The 19,945-nt window shown below is 40.4% G+C and overlaps 1 protein-coding gene across 1 annotated transcript in view; it reads right to left on the bottom strand.

Moving 5' to 3' along the window:
- LOC117562065 (receptor-type tyrosine-protein phosphatase gamma-like) overlaps positions 1-9,626 on the bottom strand; it is a 323,613-nt gene extending 313,987 nt beyond the window's left edge. The window contains 1 exon segment of the mRNA XM_034239841.1: positions 9,530-9,626. Within this exon segment, the coding sequence (XP_034095732.1) occupies positions 9,530-9,626 (97 nt within the window).
- Between the last annotated feature and the right edge of the window lie 10,319 nt (positions 9,627-19,945).

Here is a 19,945-nt window from a genome sequence, read left to right as displayed (position 1 = left end):
TTAAATGTTATTTCGTGAATATTGTTGTGATAGCCCCCGCCGGTGGGGGCTACCAGGCTTAACAGGTTAAACATTTTCTTACTCAATATCTTACCCTAAGCCTAACCCTTTTATTTTAAATAGTATAATGTCTGAGTTTCTTTGCCGTCCGCGAGGAAAATAAATGGGGCTCACGGCCCGTCCACACGGCGGCGTGCGTTGAACGCTTCTGCCCATTCACTTTGAATGGGGTGACGTCACGCTTTGCCGAACTGCATTGTGGGAGCAAAGCGTAGCTTCTCTCGCGGTGCTCGCTTCAATAGTTGAGCAATGTTCAACTTTTGAAGCTTCGACGGAAGCGTCAGCCAATCAAATGATATGCCAGTACAAGCTCTAGCCAATCAAATTGCGTGCTTGTGTGTCCGGGGCGGGAGATTCATGTGATTGGTTGTTGGTCGATTTTCAGACAAGCCCACCGGCAAGCTTCAACGCACGCCGCCGTGTGGTCAGAGCCTCAGAATACTGAAATCTGTATTTTTTAAATCTTTTTTTCCTTCTAATTTGTTATTATTTTGTGCAGGCACAAAACTTACGGAAAAAATGGGGAAATCGTGTTGGTGAACACGAATCAATAGATTAATTTCGTAACTATAACACAAAATGCCGTGAGACTGTGTTGTATATGCATATAGATATGCATGATTCGTTCCAACTACTGCCTCCAAACTCTGCTGCAGAAACTCTCCTCTCTACTCTCTCATCCACTCTGGACTCGCTCTGTCCTCTGACATCTCGGCAGGCTCGTCAGTCCCCTCCGGCTCCCTGGCTAAATGATGCACTGCGTGCTAATAGAACCGTCCTTAGGGCAGCAGAGCGGAAATGGTGGAAATCCAAACACCGTGACGACCTCCTAACCTATCAAGCTCTCCTCTCCTCTTTCTCTGCTTCGATCTCTCAGGCAAAAAGCACTTTCTTTCAAGATAAGATCCAATCTTCCTATTTCAATCCTAAAAAACTATTTTCCATCTTCTCCACCCTCTTGGACCCTCCAAAAGCTCCTCCCCCCTCCTCACTTCTGTCAAGCGACTTTGTTACCCACTTTGAAAAAAAGGTTAATGATATTCGCTCTTCTTTTTCTGACTCACCTCTACTCACCGCTGGGTCACCAGACCTTCCTTCCACCAACACACTAACCTCCTTTTCCCCTCTCTCTCCAAGTGAGGTTCTTACCCTCATTACCTCTGCCCGCCCTACCACCTGTCCTCTGGACCCTATCCCTTCAAACCTCCTTCAGACTATCGCTCCTGATATTCTACCGTTTCTCACCCATTTCATCAACACTTCTCTAACTTCTGGTCACTTTCCAAACAGTCTCAAGGAGGCAAGAGTAAACCCTCTCCTAAAGAAACCCACTCTCAACCCGTCTGATGTTATAAACTACAGGCCTGTCTCTCTCCTCCCGTTCCTGTCTAAATCACTTGAACGCGCTGTCTTTAAACAACTCTCCTGTTATCTCAATCAGAACAACCTTCTGGATCCGCACCAGTCTGGTTTCAAGGCAGGTCACTCCACAGAAACTGCTCTCATTGCTGTCACGGAGGAACTGCACACTGCCAAAACTGCATCCCTCTCCTCTGTCATCATCCTGTTGGACCTGTCTGCTGCATTCGACACGGTGAATCATCAGATCCTCCTTCGCACTCTCCAAAAACTTGGAGTTTCTGGCTCTGCACTTTCCCTCCTCACCTCATACCTGAAAGACCGTACCTACAGGGTGACTTGGAGAGGGTCTGAGTCCGACCCTTGTCAATTAACTACGGGGGTCCCTCAGGGCTCTGTTCTTGGTCCCCTCCTCTTCTCCTTGTACACAAACTCGCTCGGATCAGTCATTAGCCCGCATGGTTTTTCTTACCACTGCTACGCTGACGACACCCAATTAATTCTGTCCTTTCCCCGCTCAGAGACCCAGGTCGTCGCACGCATCTCTGCTTGTCTAGCTGACATCTCTCAGTGGATGTCTGCTCACCACCTCAAGCTCAACCTTGACAAGACTGAGCTGCTCTTCCTCCCGGGAAAAGATTGTCCAACTCTTGACCTGACAATCAACATCGGCACCTCAGTTGTTTCCCCGACTCAGACTGCAAGGAATCTGGGTGTGACCCTAGATAACAACCTGTCCTTCACTGCAAACATCGCTGCTACAACCCGCTGCTGCAGATACACGCTTTACAACATCAGGAAGATACGTCCCCAGCTGACTCAGAAAGCGACTCAGGTTCTGGTCCAGGCTCTCGTCATCTCACGCCTAGACTACTGCAACTCCCTCCTGGCTGGTCTACCTGCATGTGCCATCCGACCTCTGCAGCTCATCCAGAATGCAGCGGCTCGTCTGGTCTTCAACCTTCCTAAATGTTCCCACACCACTCCGTTCCTCCGCTCCCTTCACTGGCTTCCGGTAACTGCTAGAATCCACTTCAAGACACTGGTACTTGCTTACCGTGCTGCGAATGGATCTGGCCCTTCCTACATCCAGGACATGGTTAAACCGTACACCCCAGCGCGTGCACTACGCTCTGCATCAGCCAAACGACTCGTTGCGCCCTCGCTGCGAGGGGGACCCAAGTTCCCATCGGCGAAAACACGTGGGTTTGCTGTCCTGGCTCCAAGATGGTGGAATGAGCTCCCCATTGACATCAGGACGGCAGATAGCTTGCATATCTTCCGGCGCAAACTGAAAACTCATCTCTTTCGACTCCACTTCGAGCGTTAGAACGATTAACGAAGCACTTTTATACCAATAAAGGACTGGATTACCTAAAGCCAGTTGAGTAGCACTTGAAATGTTTGGCTCTATGAAACCTGATATACTTATATGATTCTGTTTTCTTCAAGGTTGTGTCTTCCTGGTCGAATGTACTTATTGTAAGTCGCTTTGGATAAAAGCGTCAGCTAAATGCAATGTAATGTAATGTAATGTAATAGATACAAACAAAATATAAGCTACTAATAATGTTTTAACTGAAAATATTTTTGTCAGACATTTCCTTTTATGATGCACTTATTATTTATCAAAAGCAATACAAATGTAATACAAACAATATTTATCAAATTGCTATAGCATGTAGCTTTAAAAAAGTATATGAGATGGCGTACTTTATATTTGTGATGATCACGTTGTTCTTGCAGATGTCAGTAGGATAGTTTGGAGTGCTAAAGGGTTATTCTAGCTCTGCCAGAGAAACACATTGACCTTTGAATCTTATTATCAGATGTAAGAAAAAAATCTCTCACTGTTTCTGTTTCATCTATCCATCTCTCCTCTTAATATTCTTCTAGTTGTTTCATTTTTATATTTTGCTATACAAGATTCAGGGACTTCCCAAAGCTGCACTGAGATCTCCACTAATGCAGTTATCCAGTTGGCTAACACATGTTGAATGAGGACAATCCAATCTCACATGCTGCCTGAAAGAGGCGGGAGAAGGTCTGTTCATCTGGCTAGTTTGCATCAGATCATTGGGAAACTGAAGTATCATTAATCATGGATAACCTGTGCATCACAGCAGTTTGGGAAATCAAGCTTTTCTTAGATGTGTGGCACTGTCACTAAAAGGACTTGAAGCAAGTCTCTTAGAGAGCAGTCATGCAGGTGTGAGTGTTCTGACCCCAATTCTACACTCCATTAGGCTCTGAATGTGCCAATGAATTTGAACAAAGGAGGGGTCAGTCCTCAATTCATCAGCAGCAGAGGGTCCGGAAGTCTAGAGATCAAACTGCTCATATACACATTATTTATCTTTGATATAAAGTATATACTGTACACAGTATGCAGTGTCCTGCAGTGCAATGGCTTTGGATACAGAATGAATTAAGCACATTATTCTGTACATATTAACAGTAATGCAATGTATTTCCAACTACAAACTTAGTGTCTTAGTGAAATATGAGCAAACGTTTAAAACATGAAGCATTTGGAATAAAAAGCCTTTCTCAAATCAAGGCCACACATCTGTGATTACAAATGCAGATGTGAAGTGAGGATGCTCGGTGGTAACATGTCAAAGACTCACACAGAAGCATGTTGTGTAAATGTGAAATGCAAGATTCAAAAGTTTAAAATGTCTCTGTCGTGACTCGTGATTTTTAAAGCCATTCTTATAAAGTTTTTTAAACAGTTTCAAACATATGCGTACATATATAAGCACATGATGGAACTAACATGGAAAAGACTAGAGTCTAATCCTGCATTATGTACACGCTGTTTTTTGATGGTTGTTATTCCGTATGTTAATGACTCATATTTAGTTTAGGGCGGCAGTGGCTCAGTCTGTAGGGACTTGCCCCTGAGACCGAAGGGTCACCGATTCGAGTCTCGATCGACCAAAATAACGCACGCCTCATGTCTACAATTCATTTCTATAGGAATGCGTTCATGAATAACATCTCTTGATCCCACTCACTTTTTATTTTCTCACTAAATCATGATGAATATCATTCCACGTGTACAATATACGTGTACAACGTATGTCCGACAATAGCAGGATAAGTGCATTAGTGGAGATCTCTAATGACAATTGGACATATTCTTTATGAAACCATATTCTTTAAATGGTAAAGCAATTACACTGCAACCTCACTTCCAATAGTTCTAGAGATGTTTTTCATGAGGATGGGTGTCATGGGTAAATGTACATGTGTTTCTCTGTCAGAGAAACTATAATGACATCTGCATGATCAAATACACATACATCATCTCATATACTGTTTCTCAGTTACTGTACATGTTGCAATTCAAAGGTTTCGCTTTTGGTTTCGTGCTAATAATTTGTGTTTTGAGTTTTTATTGCATTTTGAGCTATACCATAAAAGCTCATGTTTGACACATTAATAGCTGATATTTGTCACTATATGTAGTGAGAACCAGTCCATTTACAATGGCAAGTCATGCTTATGTTACATAAGGCAACAAACACATCTGTGGCCTTTATTCACCTCATCTCAAAGAGAGATACCATTCTAAACTTTAGGAATACTTTTCATATCAAGTATTAATGCAATGACATTATTTGGACCACAGACACCTTTCATGACTATCCCTGCTGTCTCCCTGTTTTTGTGTCTGTACTCCATCAGCTTTAAGCATCACTGTGAGCTGTTTGGATTTGAACCTTCCATCCATGTTATATTTCATTTCAGCATTTGTTTTTCATTTTCATTTCAAACCTTTATTTAACCAGATTGGTCCCATTGAGATCATAGATCTCTTTTTCAAGGGAGACCTGCAACCATTCCATCAGCAGCATCCTATAATGCACTTATTTTCTGGTATTTGGAAAACAACAACAGTTCAGGAAGCCTCTGTGGATGCAGTCGGTTTTTCAGGTTGAACTGGTTAGTCAGGCATTACTCCGACTGCTGCAGCTTTGCTAAATGCCTGAAGAAGACCTCGGCTACAAATTGGCAATGTCAACAGAAACTGATCCGAGCTCTGTCTGAAACTCTCCTTCTCTCTCCCCCCTCCCTCTGCTGGCCCCTAACACTGGCTTCCACTTTATGCACCCTACTCGCTCTAAACTCTGCCCTTCATTGAAAGCAATACTGGGCTCCAAAATGAATTTGTCTATGATTACTCATGCCCTGGCGCGTTGCGAGCACCGGGTAATGTCTACTTCATTGAATTAGGAGGCATCCTGTTCTCCATCCCCTCTTCTCCATCTCCATCCTTGCCCGGGGGTGGCTATTGATTGAGGTGGTCTGGCTCTCGTATAAGGCTAGCATTACCTATAGATCCAGACAGCCGCAGCCTGTCGGCAAATGCAGCGGAAGGGAAAACATGAAGCGATTAGTCACTGCCTTAATACAGCTAATTTCTGCTGAAAGCAGCAGTATGGGGGAGTGCAAAGGTAAAGGTGAAAGGAAGTGGAGACTAGCATGACTGCTAGAGCGCTAGCCTCAATCACACACCTGGCTAATGGCTAAGATGCCGTGTGCTGAATAGACGGACTCACAAAAAGGCGCTGAACCTGTAAATCCACCTCCCTCTGGAAGTGTGTAAAGTTTCCATTACACCAGTGCAGTGGCTGAATGTGAGAGACGGACCTAGTGCACCACAACATATGTTGTACTGTATTATTTGAAATAGGTACCCAATCATTTTTCAATCAGGTGTTGCAGGATCTTATATCTTTTATACTAATTTAATTAATGACAGGTCTAGACATGCACATCACAGATCTCAAAAAACATGTTCCACAAAGTCTTGCAAAGCAATGCATGATCCCAGAACCTCCAAAAGGCCTCCCATTGGCTCAGACAGCAACATTTGAAACATCTATATTTTACTTGAGGGGATCCATTTCTCTTGGTTCAACTGTGCGGGGTTTTCTTTCCACAGAAGAAGGATAATGTTAAGCAGGTACATAAAGTACTTCCTGCTTTGGTGACTGATGTAATTCTTAAAATTAGGGATCGACCGATATGGCTTTTTCAAGGCCGATACGATACAGATTATTAGTAATCAAGGAGACCGTTAACCGATATACATTTGCAGTAAAATCAGAAAGTCTTGGTGTCAAAATGTAGAATAACATAAACTCCAACACAACTTCTTTGAAATGCATTTAAGCATATATTTAATTAACTTTTCAACATCTTAAAACAAGAAGTGCAGGGAGCTTCCAGCAGCATTTCTTATGAAGCTAGTTTCTCTCATGAACTGATAGGACTCATTTTAATTTGTGAGACATGTGTAGCTTTTTTTGTTACATGTTTCTATTGCTTTCATTAATAAATGCTCAATGTTGGCAGATAATTGTGTTAGAGATATCAAAGTTTCCAAATATAACTGGTTTGTGACCCTGAGTAAAGTAAATGAAGTCAAAATTAAATAAAAACTACTAAAACATGTTCGAATAGTTCTCTCTTTTTTCACCATACCTGTGTTTGCATCACTGTGCTCAAGCTGTGGACCCGCTCCCTCCCCGCCCCCACCACTCCTAACAACGTTAACAGACAGCAGAGCAGTGGGAGCCGGTTGGTCAATCCCCGACCCGTACAGATCTAACATCCAGTAGAAATGATAAAAAGTAAAACTCTGCTGCTTATTGTTCTACTAGGCCACAATAGAGTCAAAGACTATATGAGAGTGAGAGTGTGTTAATTAATATATTTGGCAGTTTGGAGTGAGTCTGTAGATTTGTTTGTGTGTGTGTTTCATGTATAGGCCTCTCACGATAATTAATTTTGTTGGATACATTTTCCCGGAAATTATTGCGATAAACGATAATATTGTCGGCACCGTTGTATGACCATTTTAGACCACTGACATAATGATAATATATAATAATAATTCAAGTACATCCTTTCAAACTGCTAGTCACATCCTCATGTAAATGGAAACTTATCGAGTTCATTTTTAATTATCGTACGATAAGTCAATGAATTGCTTATCGCGACAGGCACATAATAAAATAGTGGAAACAAACATGTGTTTGACTTTCATTAGTGAATGAAACTTTGTGTCCTTTATAGTCTGTCCAATATTGTGTATTTGTATATTGTATATGTATCCTTTATATGCTAAGGTCCCGCTGCTGACACGATAGCAGTCATTTATGGGCTCAGAACAGTCTCATAATACACACATGCACACAGAAGGACTCACACTTGTATTTCATGATCCACACTTGTGTTTTTCAATGCACACACAAATGTGTTCCGTTTCATATACATGTAAATAAAATCCAAATACAGAAAACATTTTTACATATGTATTTTTGATCCTCACATATTTGTTTTCCGTTTAAAACCTCTGAACCTGCAACACAAACCGCTTTCTGTGCACGGATCGCTGTGCATTCGTGTGTGACTCCCCTGACGGTCAGCCGATTCGTACTTGTAATTGTTTCTATCTATAGCCAATCAGATGTCTCATTCATTCTAAGCCAATCACATGAGCGCGCCCCCACGAGGATAAGATTACTTCATATACGCATTTTGCGCAGTCCGGTCAGCTCGCTAAACAGAGGGCGGAGCATCAGGTGATCATGCAGAGCTGCGTGTCTCTGTCAGACTCAGCAGCTGATCTGATCTCTCTCTCGCGTCCGGTTATACTTCACTCGCGTTTATGTCCATATCGATCAGATCCAGCTCTCCTGATCGGCCTTTATAGAGAGCACCGATCAAACTATTAAGAGTGAATATCGGCCGATAATGACCCGCGGGGCTCCCCCCGTTGACAGTTCACTGTCTAGCCCTGGCTTCGTAGTGCACTGATCGATTATGCTAAGCTAACTTGTAGCTGCTCCCTCCACACTCACAACAACTTCATACAGACATCAATAAAGCAGCTGTATTCGCCATACAGGAAACACACATTTAAAACGGTTTTGCCTGCCGTTTTTGTGTACACAAGCATTCATCAATGGTTCGGAAAGTGGCGCTGTACCTTAATAAAATAAAGGCTTGTATTTGCGTGCATTTCCTGTTCGGAAAGTGGCGCTGTACTGAGAGTGGAGGTGTCCTGAGATTAGCGCCTGCAGGCAGGCTCCATGGACCTGTCAGCTCCGGACAGCGCAAAATGCGTACATGAAGCGCTACGTCATGAACGCAAGAGATCTACCCTCGTGGGGGCGCGCTCATGTGATAAAAAAAATGAAAAAATATATATTTTTAATTTCTATCTTTTTTTTTATCCCCAATTTTTGGCGCCCCCGATGGGTTGATGCCCTTAGCATTCACCTATACTGCCTGTGCCAAGGGCCGGCCCTGATTAAACCCATGATATCAAAATCTCACTCCAGCCAGGTACCCACAGTTGGCAACCTTGAATTAGTGTTTGGTATGTTTTCTATCTACTACTTCTCCCATTCACAAATCTGAAATCAAATCAAAAAATCAAAAATTCTATTAATGTAGTGACCACGATATCCATTTGTTTTTTGTTTTTTGTCCTTTGTTTGTGGCTCACTCGTGGGGCTGACCGACGAATAGACGCTTGTAGTTTGAGAGAAAACATATAAATGTCCAGATGCGATTGAAGAGTAAGATAGTTTATTCCAAAAAAGGCAAAAATAAATAAACGTTTTTAAACAAACTATTTGTCATATAAACTGATATTTCAATGTTAAAGGACCAAGAACCAAGCTGTGACGCTCCCAACCAGCAAGGTCTAAAAACTGTTTGCTTCAGTCAGCCACACCAGTAGGCTGCAGCACCTCTCCTTTTATGCTGCAGCACCTCGACCTGCAGAGTAACGCACTCAAATAATAAATAAATAATATACACAACAGAATCTCAGGTTATACTCTAAAAAGATAAGATACTATAATCTAAGGAAATGGCTCCTACATAACCGGCCTCTAATTGTATTTTGGAGTACCACAAAACAATTATCAAATATACAAAAAATAGGAGCCTACAGTCAGGATTTCTATTCATTTCATGAATCCAGTCATCTATCAATATGAGTTGTGTGGTGTTACTCATCCTGACTACATGATATCATCGTGCCATCAGCGAAAGAAGACTCTTTGCTGCCGTCACTCTTCACATTCTAACAGCAGACAGATCTTGGTAATTGGCCTCTCCAGCACACTGGTCTGTGTTTTAACTTTGACAGCTCGAACCAGTCCTTTAGTGTCTGCCATAGCTTCTAGCACTCTTCCCAGGATCCAAGAGCTACGGGGAGCAGTAGGGTCAACTACCATTTTAAAGCTTCTCTTCTCCTTGCACCATGTATGTCTTTCTTGCATGAGGGGTAAGTATTCCCGGCACCAGCGTTTCCAGAATAAGTCTGCCATGTATTGCACCTGTTTCCATCGGCGTCTTACGTAAAGGTCCTTCTTGTCAAAAACTCCAGGCGACAGAATTGGCTTGGTTTTTAAGAGCAAGATGTGATTTGGGGTTAGAGGCTCCAGGTCTTGAGGGTCATTTGAGACTGTTGTGATTGGTCGACAGTTCAAAATGGCCTCTACCTCACATAAAAGGGTTTGTAGCCCTTCTTCATCCAAAGTCTGCTGCTTCAAAACAGAATAGAGAATCTGCCTCACAGACTTAATCAGACGCTCCCATACTCCTCCATGGTGGGATGCTCCTGGGGGGTTGAAACTCCACTTTATGCCCTTTTGCAGCAGAGCTTCCTGAATTCTGTGCTGGTTCAGAATGGAGAGGGCTTCCTTCAACTCTCTCTGAGCTCCAACTAAATTGGTCCCATTGTCAGATCTTATATGTTTCACTTGACCTCTTCTGCATATGAATCTTCTCAAAGCGTTGATACATGAGTCTGTATCAGTGAGCTGGCGACCTCAATATGCACAGCTCTGCTTGTCATACACGTGAACAGCACTCCGAACCTCTTTAATGTGGTACGTCCTCTTTTGACTTGAATAGGGCCTAAGCAGTCCACACCAACATTGGTAAATGGAGGCATGTCTGGCTCAAGCCTTTCCTGTGGCAAGTCAGCCATCTTCTGCTCTCCAACTTTGGCTATTAGTCATCTGCACAAAACACAATCTCCCAATGTTTCTTCGTATTTTTCGTCAGAATGTATTATGGCAACCCTGTCTCCTAAAAATTACGTTCCCACAGAACTAAACTGCATTCTCAATTACGTTTAGCTAGAAACGTATTTTCTCCCACGTTACGTTTCTTATGAACGTATCTCAAATACGTTTATTCTCTACATATCTTTGCCATCTATTGTCTTGCTTATAATAATGATAATAGTCATTTATAAATATCATTTTGGAGCACACATTTAAAATCAGTAGGCGAGGCTGTAATTTCGCCAGCTGTTACTCTCCTGAGCGAGGCAGAAAATAATAGTTTTAACATGCCAAAAAGCTGCTGTGTCGTTTATTGCACCTCAAACATTAAAACAAATCCAGAGTTACGTGTTTCTGTACTTACTCTAAGAAGAAAGGACAGTAACAGAAGATCTCTGTGAAGCCAGATGTGGTGTTGTTAATGCAATATTATATCCCAAAAAATGTCAGTTTAGGATGGCCGAAGACACTACACTACCCATAATCCCCAGCTATCGTTTGGGACTACAGTCCCGTTGACAAACCCCGTGATTAATCTTCAAGCTCTGGGATTGGATGTTGGAGTGGCAGTGCGCCAAGGTTACGCCGAGCGTCAAGCTCTTTGAAATGGAACGAAACCACGGCAGACTATTCAAAACTGGACTCGAACGCCCCCCCAGAACTACACATGCTGGCTATTGTGTTTCGCAACATGTTCTCTATGGCACGTCTCTACTGGGAATTGTAGTTTTAAAAGACATTTTCGTTTTTCCCAAAATTAGAAGTTAACAGTATTAAACTGTGTTCAGCCCTGGAGGTTTAGGCGACAGGAAACACATTGGTGTGTACAAAGGTAAAACATGTAATTACTAAATGGGTGAAAATCACTTGTATCCATAATGGGCAGCATTAATATATACCCACATCACAGCTCATTGTTACATTGTAATTCTACTCCACTACAATTCAGAGGTTAACCTGGTATTTTTACTCCACTACATTTATTTGAGTTACTTTGCAGATTCTGATTAATGATGTGAAATATAAACAACCCTTAAATCAGACTTTAGTTACACCTGAGTAAAATTCAGGTAAGGTGATTGTCAAGTGCCAACAATCAGGAGAGATATTTGATTGTTGGTGCTTGAGAAGACTAAACATGTATCTGCAGATCTCTATAAAGTATATTCATTACTCGTTATTCTCTAATAGTTCATTACAAACTGTATATAATTGCTATTTTGCACATCCCTTTCAATATTTCAAGATTTTCAAAGGTTTATTGACATATCATATACACAACTACGGTGTAGTTATGCAATGAATGAAAAACTTGGGTCACAGGTTCCTCAACAGCGCATTACAAGACATCTATCAATATGTGTATACCTCCACCATTAAACTGTCATATTCTGCACATTTATTATACTATCTACATACATAAGAGTATAATTAATGTGTATCAGTTAAAATAAGTGCTTCAACATAGTTAACATTGCAGGAAAGAAATATATTAGACGTTAAGTACTTTGTCAGGCTTAATATTTATCTGTAGATAGATACCCCCAAAGCTTTTTTCTTATTTGAAAGAAGACCTTAACCTAAAGTATTCTTTAATGTGTTAATAAAGGTTCATTAGTTTGTCTGTTTTGCACATCCTCATATTAATATCTTTGTGCATCCTGCACTAAACTGTTTTATTGTAGAGATCACTTACAGTATCTTCTTGATTTTTTATATTCTATATTTCTATCACAGACCTTCTACTTTCCCCCTATGAAAGTATGTACTCTTAATATTTTTTTCATCAAATAACATTATTCAACAAAAATAACACTATTCAACAAAAATAATTCAATAACGTGCTTTAACCACTAGGCGGTGCACACAAGGTACACACAGTATACTAATAATAACTTTGTATTATTAGTGTAGGACACTTATGTATGTATAACATCTGAAGATGTGTAGTTTTATTAATGTTTTTACATAATTTTACAGGATATTGCTATACTATTTCTCATGTTTTACTACACATTAATATCTGATTTGTAAAACATCACAGACAGAAAGGCATATCTGTCATTTAATGGTAAGCTATTGAAATTGTGATTCCATAGATGTGTCTCCCATCACCCAAAACCCCTGACTATTCTCTCAACTCAGTATTTACATTCTTATATTCAAAGAAAATCAGTAATATCTTTAAAAACTACAAGTCCTTTTCTATTAGCTGTGCACCGTTATGGTGTAAATACAGCCTATCTACCAATTGGATCAAATATAAAAGTCAGTCGAATTACTATTGATACTGCAAGGAGACGTATTTTGTGAAAATAAATGCAAGATGTTTAATTGCTGATATATTTATTATCCACGTCACGTATTCAGTTTTGACGGCAGTTCTCCTGTTTGTCTAGAAGTCTTCTCATCAGGGCTCTATAAATAAAGAACTACGGCAGAGATGTAATATTTAATGCAGCCGAACCATGTATTACAATGCCGTTATGTGATGACTTTCAAAGAGAAAAGCAAGAACACTCGGAATAAAGTATTATTTTATTTGTTTTAAATGTTTTCTGATATCATATCGCATTAACATCATATCCCAACATGCATTGCGGCTAAAACATCCAATCAACGAGCTTCAAGCTGAGGATCTTGGGTAATCTGTTCAGTTGGTGGTTTGTGGTGTGTATCACTCGAAATTCCCTTATAGGCCTACGTCTGTTTCCAGTGACTTTATTTATGGCTAAAAAGCCCAAGATTATAGAATTAAACGAATAAATAAAAACAAGGATAATTGTGTGTTATTGTTGAGTAAATAACAGTGTGTTATTTAGAAAATAATAACAAATTAGAAGGAAAAAAAGATTTTCAAAAATACAGATTTCAGTATTTTGAGGCTCTAAGCCCCATTTCTTTTCCTCACAGACGGCAAAAAAAGTCAGACATTATACGATTTAAAATAAAAACAAATAAATAAAAAGATAAAACACTGGCATGTAATTTACGTTAGAATAAATAGAATGGTTTTGAATAATAGATGAGAGTAATATCTACGTCACTTTACAGCCCCGCCCACTTTTGGGGAAACCAACGCTGTCATTTGAACGGCGATCAAGCCTGAAGCCACAGAGCTCTTCTGTTACTGTCCTTTCTTCTTAGAGGAAGTACAGAAACACGTAACTCTGGATTTGTTTTAATGTTTGAGGTGCAATAAACGACACAGCAGCTTTTTGGCATGTTACAACTATTATTTTCTGCCTCGCTCATGAGAGTAACAGCTGGCGAAATTACAGCCTCACCTACTGATTTCAAATGTGTGCTCTAAAATGATATTTATGAATGACTATTATCATTATTATAAGCAAGACAATAGATGGCAAAGATATGTAGAGAATAAACGTATTTGAGATACGTTCATAAGAAACGTAACGTGGGAGAAAATACGTTTCTAGCTAAACGTAATTGAGAATGCAGTTTAGTTCTGTGGGAACGTACTTTTTAGGAGACAGGGTTGCCATCAGTGGCGTCGCCTGACATGGGCATTCGGGGCTTTAGCCCCGAATGTTTTTTCTGTAGCCCCGGCCAATTCTCCCTCAATAATATAATACATTAACCGTGCTTTACGTGAACTTCATCATGACACAAGAGAGGACGGTAGGACTGCGATTTCCCGTGTTCAGTGAATGCAACAGAGGCATGACACCAGACCAATCAGAGAGTTGCATGGAAATAAACGTGTGTGTGTGTGTGTGTGTGTGTGTGGCAATAGCGCATTTAGTGTGATCGAGAGAGGGAGAGAGAGGGACCGTGTTGTTAGCATCTGGTTAGCTAGCTGCACTAACGGACATAAGGAGCTGTTTGTTCCACAACAAGCTGGAGGAGGGTCCTCTCCTCTCAGACTGAGAGACTCAGGTGAGCTAAAGGACTCTGCATGTTTAGATAGTTCACTTTAGTCTTGCATTCACACCTAATAGTCCGCTTCTCTGGTGAGCACCAGACAACAGTTTGTTACATTGTTTCATTTTTTCTGAAGGTTTGGTTTGCGTTCACACAGGCAAAACTCAAACGGACTATAAACTTTAAACACAAGCCATGTGCTCGGAAATGCTGTTCAACCATTGGTCAGACATTTAGGGGGTAAAAACGCAAATCCCGGCAATTTCTACCGGAGCCTCCGCCATGGAGCATCGGCACTTTCGGCAGGTTATTCTCATGCTGCTGTTAATCTGGAGATCAACAGACCCTAGCGGCCCGCGCATATGATTATATAATCAGACAATGTCTGTTAAAAAACATTATAACATAATGAGAAACGTTCTGCAGTAAGGAGGGGCGTTTCACCGACGACAGGTGTTCTTACTTGTATGTAGTTGACGGAGCATTTTTACTTTACACGACACTGTTCAACACTTCATTCTGCTTCACTCTTTAAATTAACAACCGCGGATGTCTTGAAAGCCTCTTTCACTAAAGATTTTTGAAGACATCCGCATTCTTGTGACACGTAAATACTACGCTTCCTATGTTTTGGTGCGGACTGCGTTCTGTTAGAAATTAAAATCAATGTTTTGATAGCATAATGTACCCTAAACATACCGTCAGTTTAAATGCTGTTTTATACTGAAAAACCAGAAGTTCTTGTGCGTCCAGTTAAGCTTTTATTCTGAAAATCCTTCATGACAACTTCCGGGACTACCGCCCATTAGTATCATTAAAGTGGCTATTGACGCCGTGAACATGTATTACATATAAAGTTATGAAAGAGATAAGGAGGAGAAAAGGCATGTGGAAGTAAGCAATTAATGTAAAATGTCGAAATCCTCTGTTTAACGCGATATCGGACACAGACGAACAAGAGGGGGAAGTCCCTTACGTCACTACAGCTCACAGAGAGGAGGAGCGAACAGCGAGGAAGCGGGAAGGACGAATGCTTGTACGCTCTCTTCTGCACGGCCGGCAACTGGAGAGGAAGCTGCAGACTTTCTCTCCAACGGACAAATATCCTGTTTGTGACTTTACCACGCTTTTTATTAATTAAAGTACCAATTTGAAAACATCTCAGAGACTCCATTTAGTCTCTTTTTTAAGCTTTTCTTTCCCGGACGCGAGAATAACCATCACAGTTAACAATTGGAATGACCCCGACGTGATTATCGTTGCACCGGGAGAGACTATACACGCGGCTGTTGTCCGGAGCCGCTGGCAAACCCGTTCGACACACAGAGAGCTCAAACTACGGTAAAGAAGAAGCCTGTTACGTCAAAATTCTTCAATAGTTTATGCAGAACAATCTTAGGACTGTGTGTTGGACGGCTGCTTCCGGTTCCTGAAAATAGCTGGGAAATTAATGTTAAAACAACCAAATTTATAACAATCATAACACGTGGCATTGCATTTTCACAAGCAGGGTGAGTTCAAATTACTTATTTTTCTTATATTTAACCCTGCATGCTATTTGTTTGTCTGTTATTACATGTCGGCGAGGCTAATCATTTGAATTGTTTCTTGTTACGTCTCAATTTAAACGTGAATGGTTTTAGGCCATTAATCAGTTGGGACTGGTTGAGACAAGAACAAAGTGGAGTGAGTGTTTGTGTTAAGGACAGTGTGAGGCTGTTTTTACTTTTTACAAGTTCTTTGTGTGATGATGGCAATCATTTAAAGTGTTTCTTGTTACGTCCTAATTTAAACGTGAATGGTTCTAGGCCATTAATCAGTGGAGACTGGTTGAGACAAGAACACAGTTGAGTGAGTGTTTTAATTACAGCAAGGGGCTTTCTTATTAAAAAAAAAGTCCTTTTTGAGGAAAAGGCCTGAAAAGTTTGAAGCTTTCAGTGGTTGTTTTTTCTGTTTTCTAACAGACATTGCGTCTGGATTACGACAAGGAGTGCAACATTCGTGCGTTAGATAGACGATATTCTGCTGATTGTGTTTGCTTGGCGCCTTACTTTGTCCCATGATAGCGTGTTTAAACAGAGGAGATAACCATACTGGCTCTTAAAGTCAAAACATTACGTACACAGGTTGAAGGCTGTGACGTAAGGGTATAAGGCCCATTTATAATTGTAAATTACATAGAAATGTTATTTTAAACTGCAGTGTTGTTTTGTGTTGAGAATTAAAAGATCACCCTCATTATTTCAACTCCGCTCTGAGAGCCACGAGGTGTTTTCAAATCCCTTTGTTCTTCAGGTCAAAGGTTGGAAAATCAGTTGCCATCTTGTCTTGTCCTCGTGTTTACAATGAGCAATGGCAGTCGCCATTTCGTGAAATGCTCATTTGAAAGTACTCAGTCCTACTCACATGAGCCTAGGCACTCCATCTTGAGAAGGACAAATCATATTTCTTGGCAGAGTTGGAACTATAAAATAGACAGGTTATCTTACCGTGGGAAGTTTGGTATTTGTAGGAGTCTGTATTTGAGATATTCTTGTTTGCAAATGTGTTTTGGCGGTTATGTGCTGTGTTGTTTAACCATATTCTAATTTTCTTCTCATTTTTAAGGAAATAAGCTTCTTCTTGTTAAAAAGAGGTCAGTTTTGCAACAGCTATCCCTAGTGGATTAAGCTGGAAATTACAACAGCGCACTCTGCTGGTAATACAGAATTATTACAAAGATACTATAACATTTTGAAGCTTGATTTTGAGTATTATGAATGAACACATGCGCAAATCGCCAGGACAGAATTACAAAGTGGTTTCTAATTAAAAGATGAGAAACTTTCAAACTAGGCTGTAGAATATTCAAACACCAATTGATTAAAGCTAACACAAATTATGACATTTACATAATTTCATACACTTTGGTATGCACTGTACACAGTAGATTTAGATTTTCACCAGATTTCTAATTTTCATATTTTAAAGTCAAAACCATACACTGTACAATTTTTTTATTTTATCATTTCAGATTTAAAAATGTGCATAATTTGTATCTTTTAATTAACTTTATTATTTAAAAAATCATAAACAAATAAAATAAAAAATCTATAAATTGCTGATCAGATGCTTTAACCTTTCCAATTAAAAGAACTATATGGAGTGAAGATGAAGAAAGATTTATAAGAGTTACAAGTCTGATACTCCATCTGGAATATGCCAGCCTATTGGCACACAACATAAATGTGGTCCGAGTAGCAGACCTGCCAGTGAGGGAAGACATAGCAGAAAAAACAAAAGACACCGTAGCTTGTAGGAACAAGACAAGGAGAAGGGAGGGGAAACTTCCAGAGAAGGCAGGGCAGACACCTCCAACAATTCAAGCTCAGGAAGAACCAGAGAATGCAGGGCAGACACCTCAAACTGGTAAATCTCAGATAGTGCCAGAAAATCAGAAGCAGAACCAACAACCAGGAGGTTTCCATGATGACAATGGAGGCAGGGGGTCCCAGAGATGTCAAAGACGAACAGGGGTGCCAAACATGACCCAAATGTAACTGACACCCTGGTATCAATCACAGCAATGAGGAAGCTCAGAGGGCCAGACCAACAGGTGATGCATCCTCAGCCCAAGGGTATTTTGAAACCCAGCTACATTGAGCCATATCTGTCACCACAGGAGGGAGAAGTTGAATGTTATTTAAAGAGATGGTGGGTAGCATATTGCATTTACACATAAAGCATCCACAGATTAGTAGAAGATTAAAACATAGTAGAACATTTAGCAGACTATTTTTGTAATTATGAGAAGGATAGAGAGTAAGAGTGATGTTGTTCCCCCACACAGAAAACTATTGTGTCTACACAGCTAGTGAGGTCAAGACGATGGGGTTTCCACTCAAAAATATGAAGACGGAAACCTAGTACTCGCCCAAGATGGAGGATCCATACCAAATCCTCCTGTTTACACTGACTGCAGTTCAAGGGGCGGCGATACACCTGACGTGGAGCTGTTGAGACCTAAAAACAGAAACTCGATTCTGCTGTGGTGAAGACTGGCTACAAAGGGAGGTGTCCGATAGGGTCGCTTGACTCAAACCAGTGAAGAAGTCAACAAGAACCCAGCAGAACTAGAGAGTGACTGTTAGCGGGAGAACGGTGACAGAGCGACAGAGACTGGCACAACATTTTCCAGCCAGTACATAGATAGACCCCGTCAGAAGACCGGGGCTGTGTTTAAAGGGGAACTTCATTTATTGTTAGTGGAAGTGTAGTTTTTTAGTCAAACAATTATGTGATTTATGGAGTCAGATTACATTTTTCTCATAAACACACTTTTATAATCAGTCTGAAGTATCTGTTTTAAGGCAATGAGCTGCAGATTAAATAACATAACACTGATTGAGAGCTTGGATGAAGAAGTTGTAGGGTTTTTACAACAGTTTCAAGAATCAGTTTTTATTTATTTATTCTTGAGTAACTTTACTGATTTATAATGTAGTGCGTAAGGCACTATCTCATTTTGAGTGAGGGCCACCAGCCCTTCATGCATGTCACCCTCTGTGAGAATGGTTCATATGTTTCCCTCTAGTTTAGAGACATTTTATTTGATCATATCTTTGTTCAGCATTATCAAACAATCCTCTAATCCTAGAATTATTGAGACGCATTAGCGACACCAGGGGTGTTGTTTTTCGCAGCAACAATGATGCATAATACCAGGACAAAAGCCATTATTGCAACAAGTAAACCATTTTTTGTGCTAATGGCAGATTTTAGTGAATATGTTTTTATACCATCAGAAAGCCATACATCATACGATATTTTGTACGCCTTATGGGTACACGGAGAAGTTATATTTATTTAATGCAACGTTATGGGTTTTACATATCCTGTTCAGAATAAGGTAATCATTGCAATATTAATTGAGCATGTTATGCTCAAAGGAGGGAGTGTCATGATTATACAGATATGTTGATTTCAGTGACGTTGTAGTTAATAAATAATAACATGTAGTTAATAATAGGTCTCATAACGACAAAAGGTATGCCAAAGCTTGGGCCTCCTCCAAGGAGGGAGTGGTCCAGTTTGAGATATTAGACGAATAAAAGTAATGAATATGTCAGAACTCTGAGTAATATTATCCAAGTTTTGTCTACACAGGCTAGGAAAGCTACAGAGATACAAGACGAGACACCAGAAGAGACTCCTGTTCGGCCAGGTGATTGGGTGAGGGTGAAAGTTCACAAAAGACAGTGAGCTGATCCCCGGTGGACGGAACAGTGAGAAGTTGTAATGAACTTCACACGCGCTCCGGTTTAAAGGTAAAGAAAAAGGAGCAAATTGACACCACCTCACACATTGTCACCCTTCACTGGCAACTTCCAGAACATTATTGGGAGTTAGGACTGATTTGGCAGAGCTGGAACAAAACAATAAATAGAAATAAGATAAAGATAGAAACAGCTCAAAAGACGAATTGTCTATAGATTTTTATAGATAGTACACTAAAGTGAAAACCTATTTTTGTTTTACATCTGAAAAAGAGTCCAATT

The sequence above is a fragment of the Gymnodraco acuticeps genome, unplaced genomic scaffold (assembly GCF_902827175.1).
Source record: "Gymnodraco acuticeps unplaced genomic scaffold, fGymAcu1.1, whole genome shotgun sequence".
In the NCBI taxonomy this organism is placed as follows: Eukaryota; Metazoa; Chordata; class Actinopteri; order Perciformes; family Bathydraconidae; genus Gymnodraco; species Gymnodraco acuticeps.
This window is presented reverse-complemented; position numbering and strand designations above follow the sequence as displayed.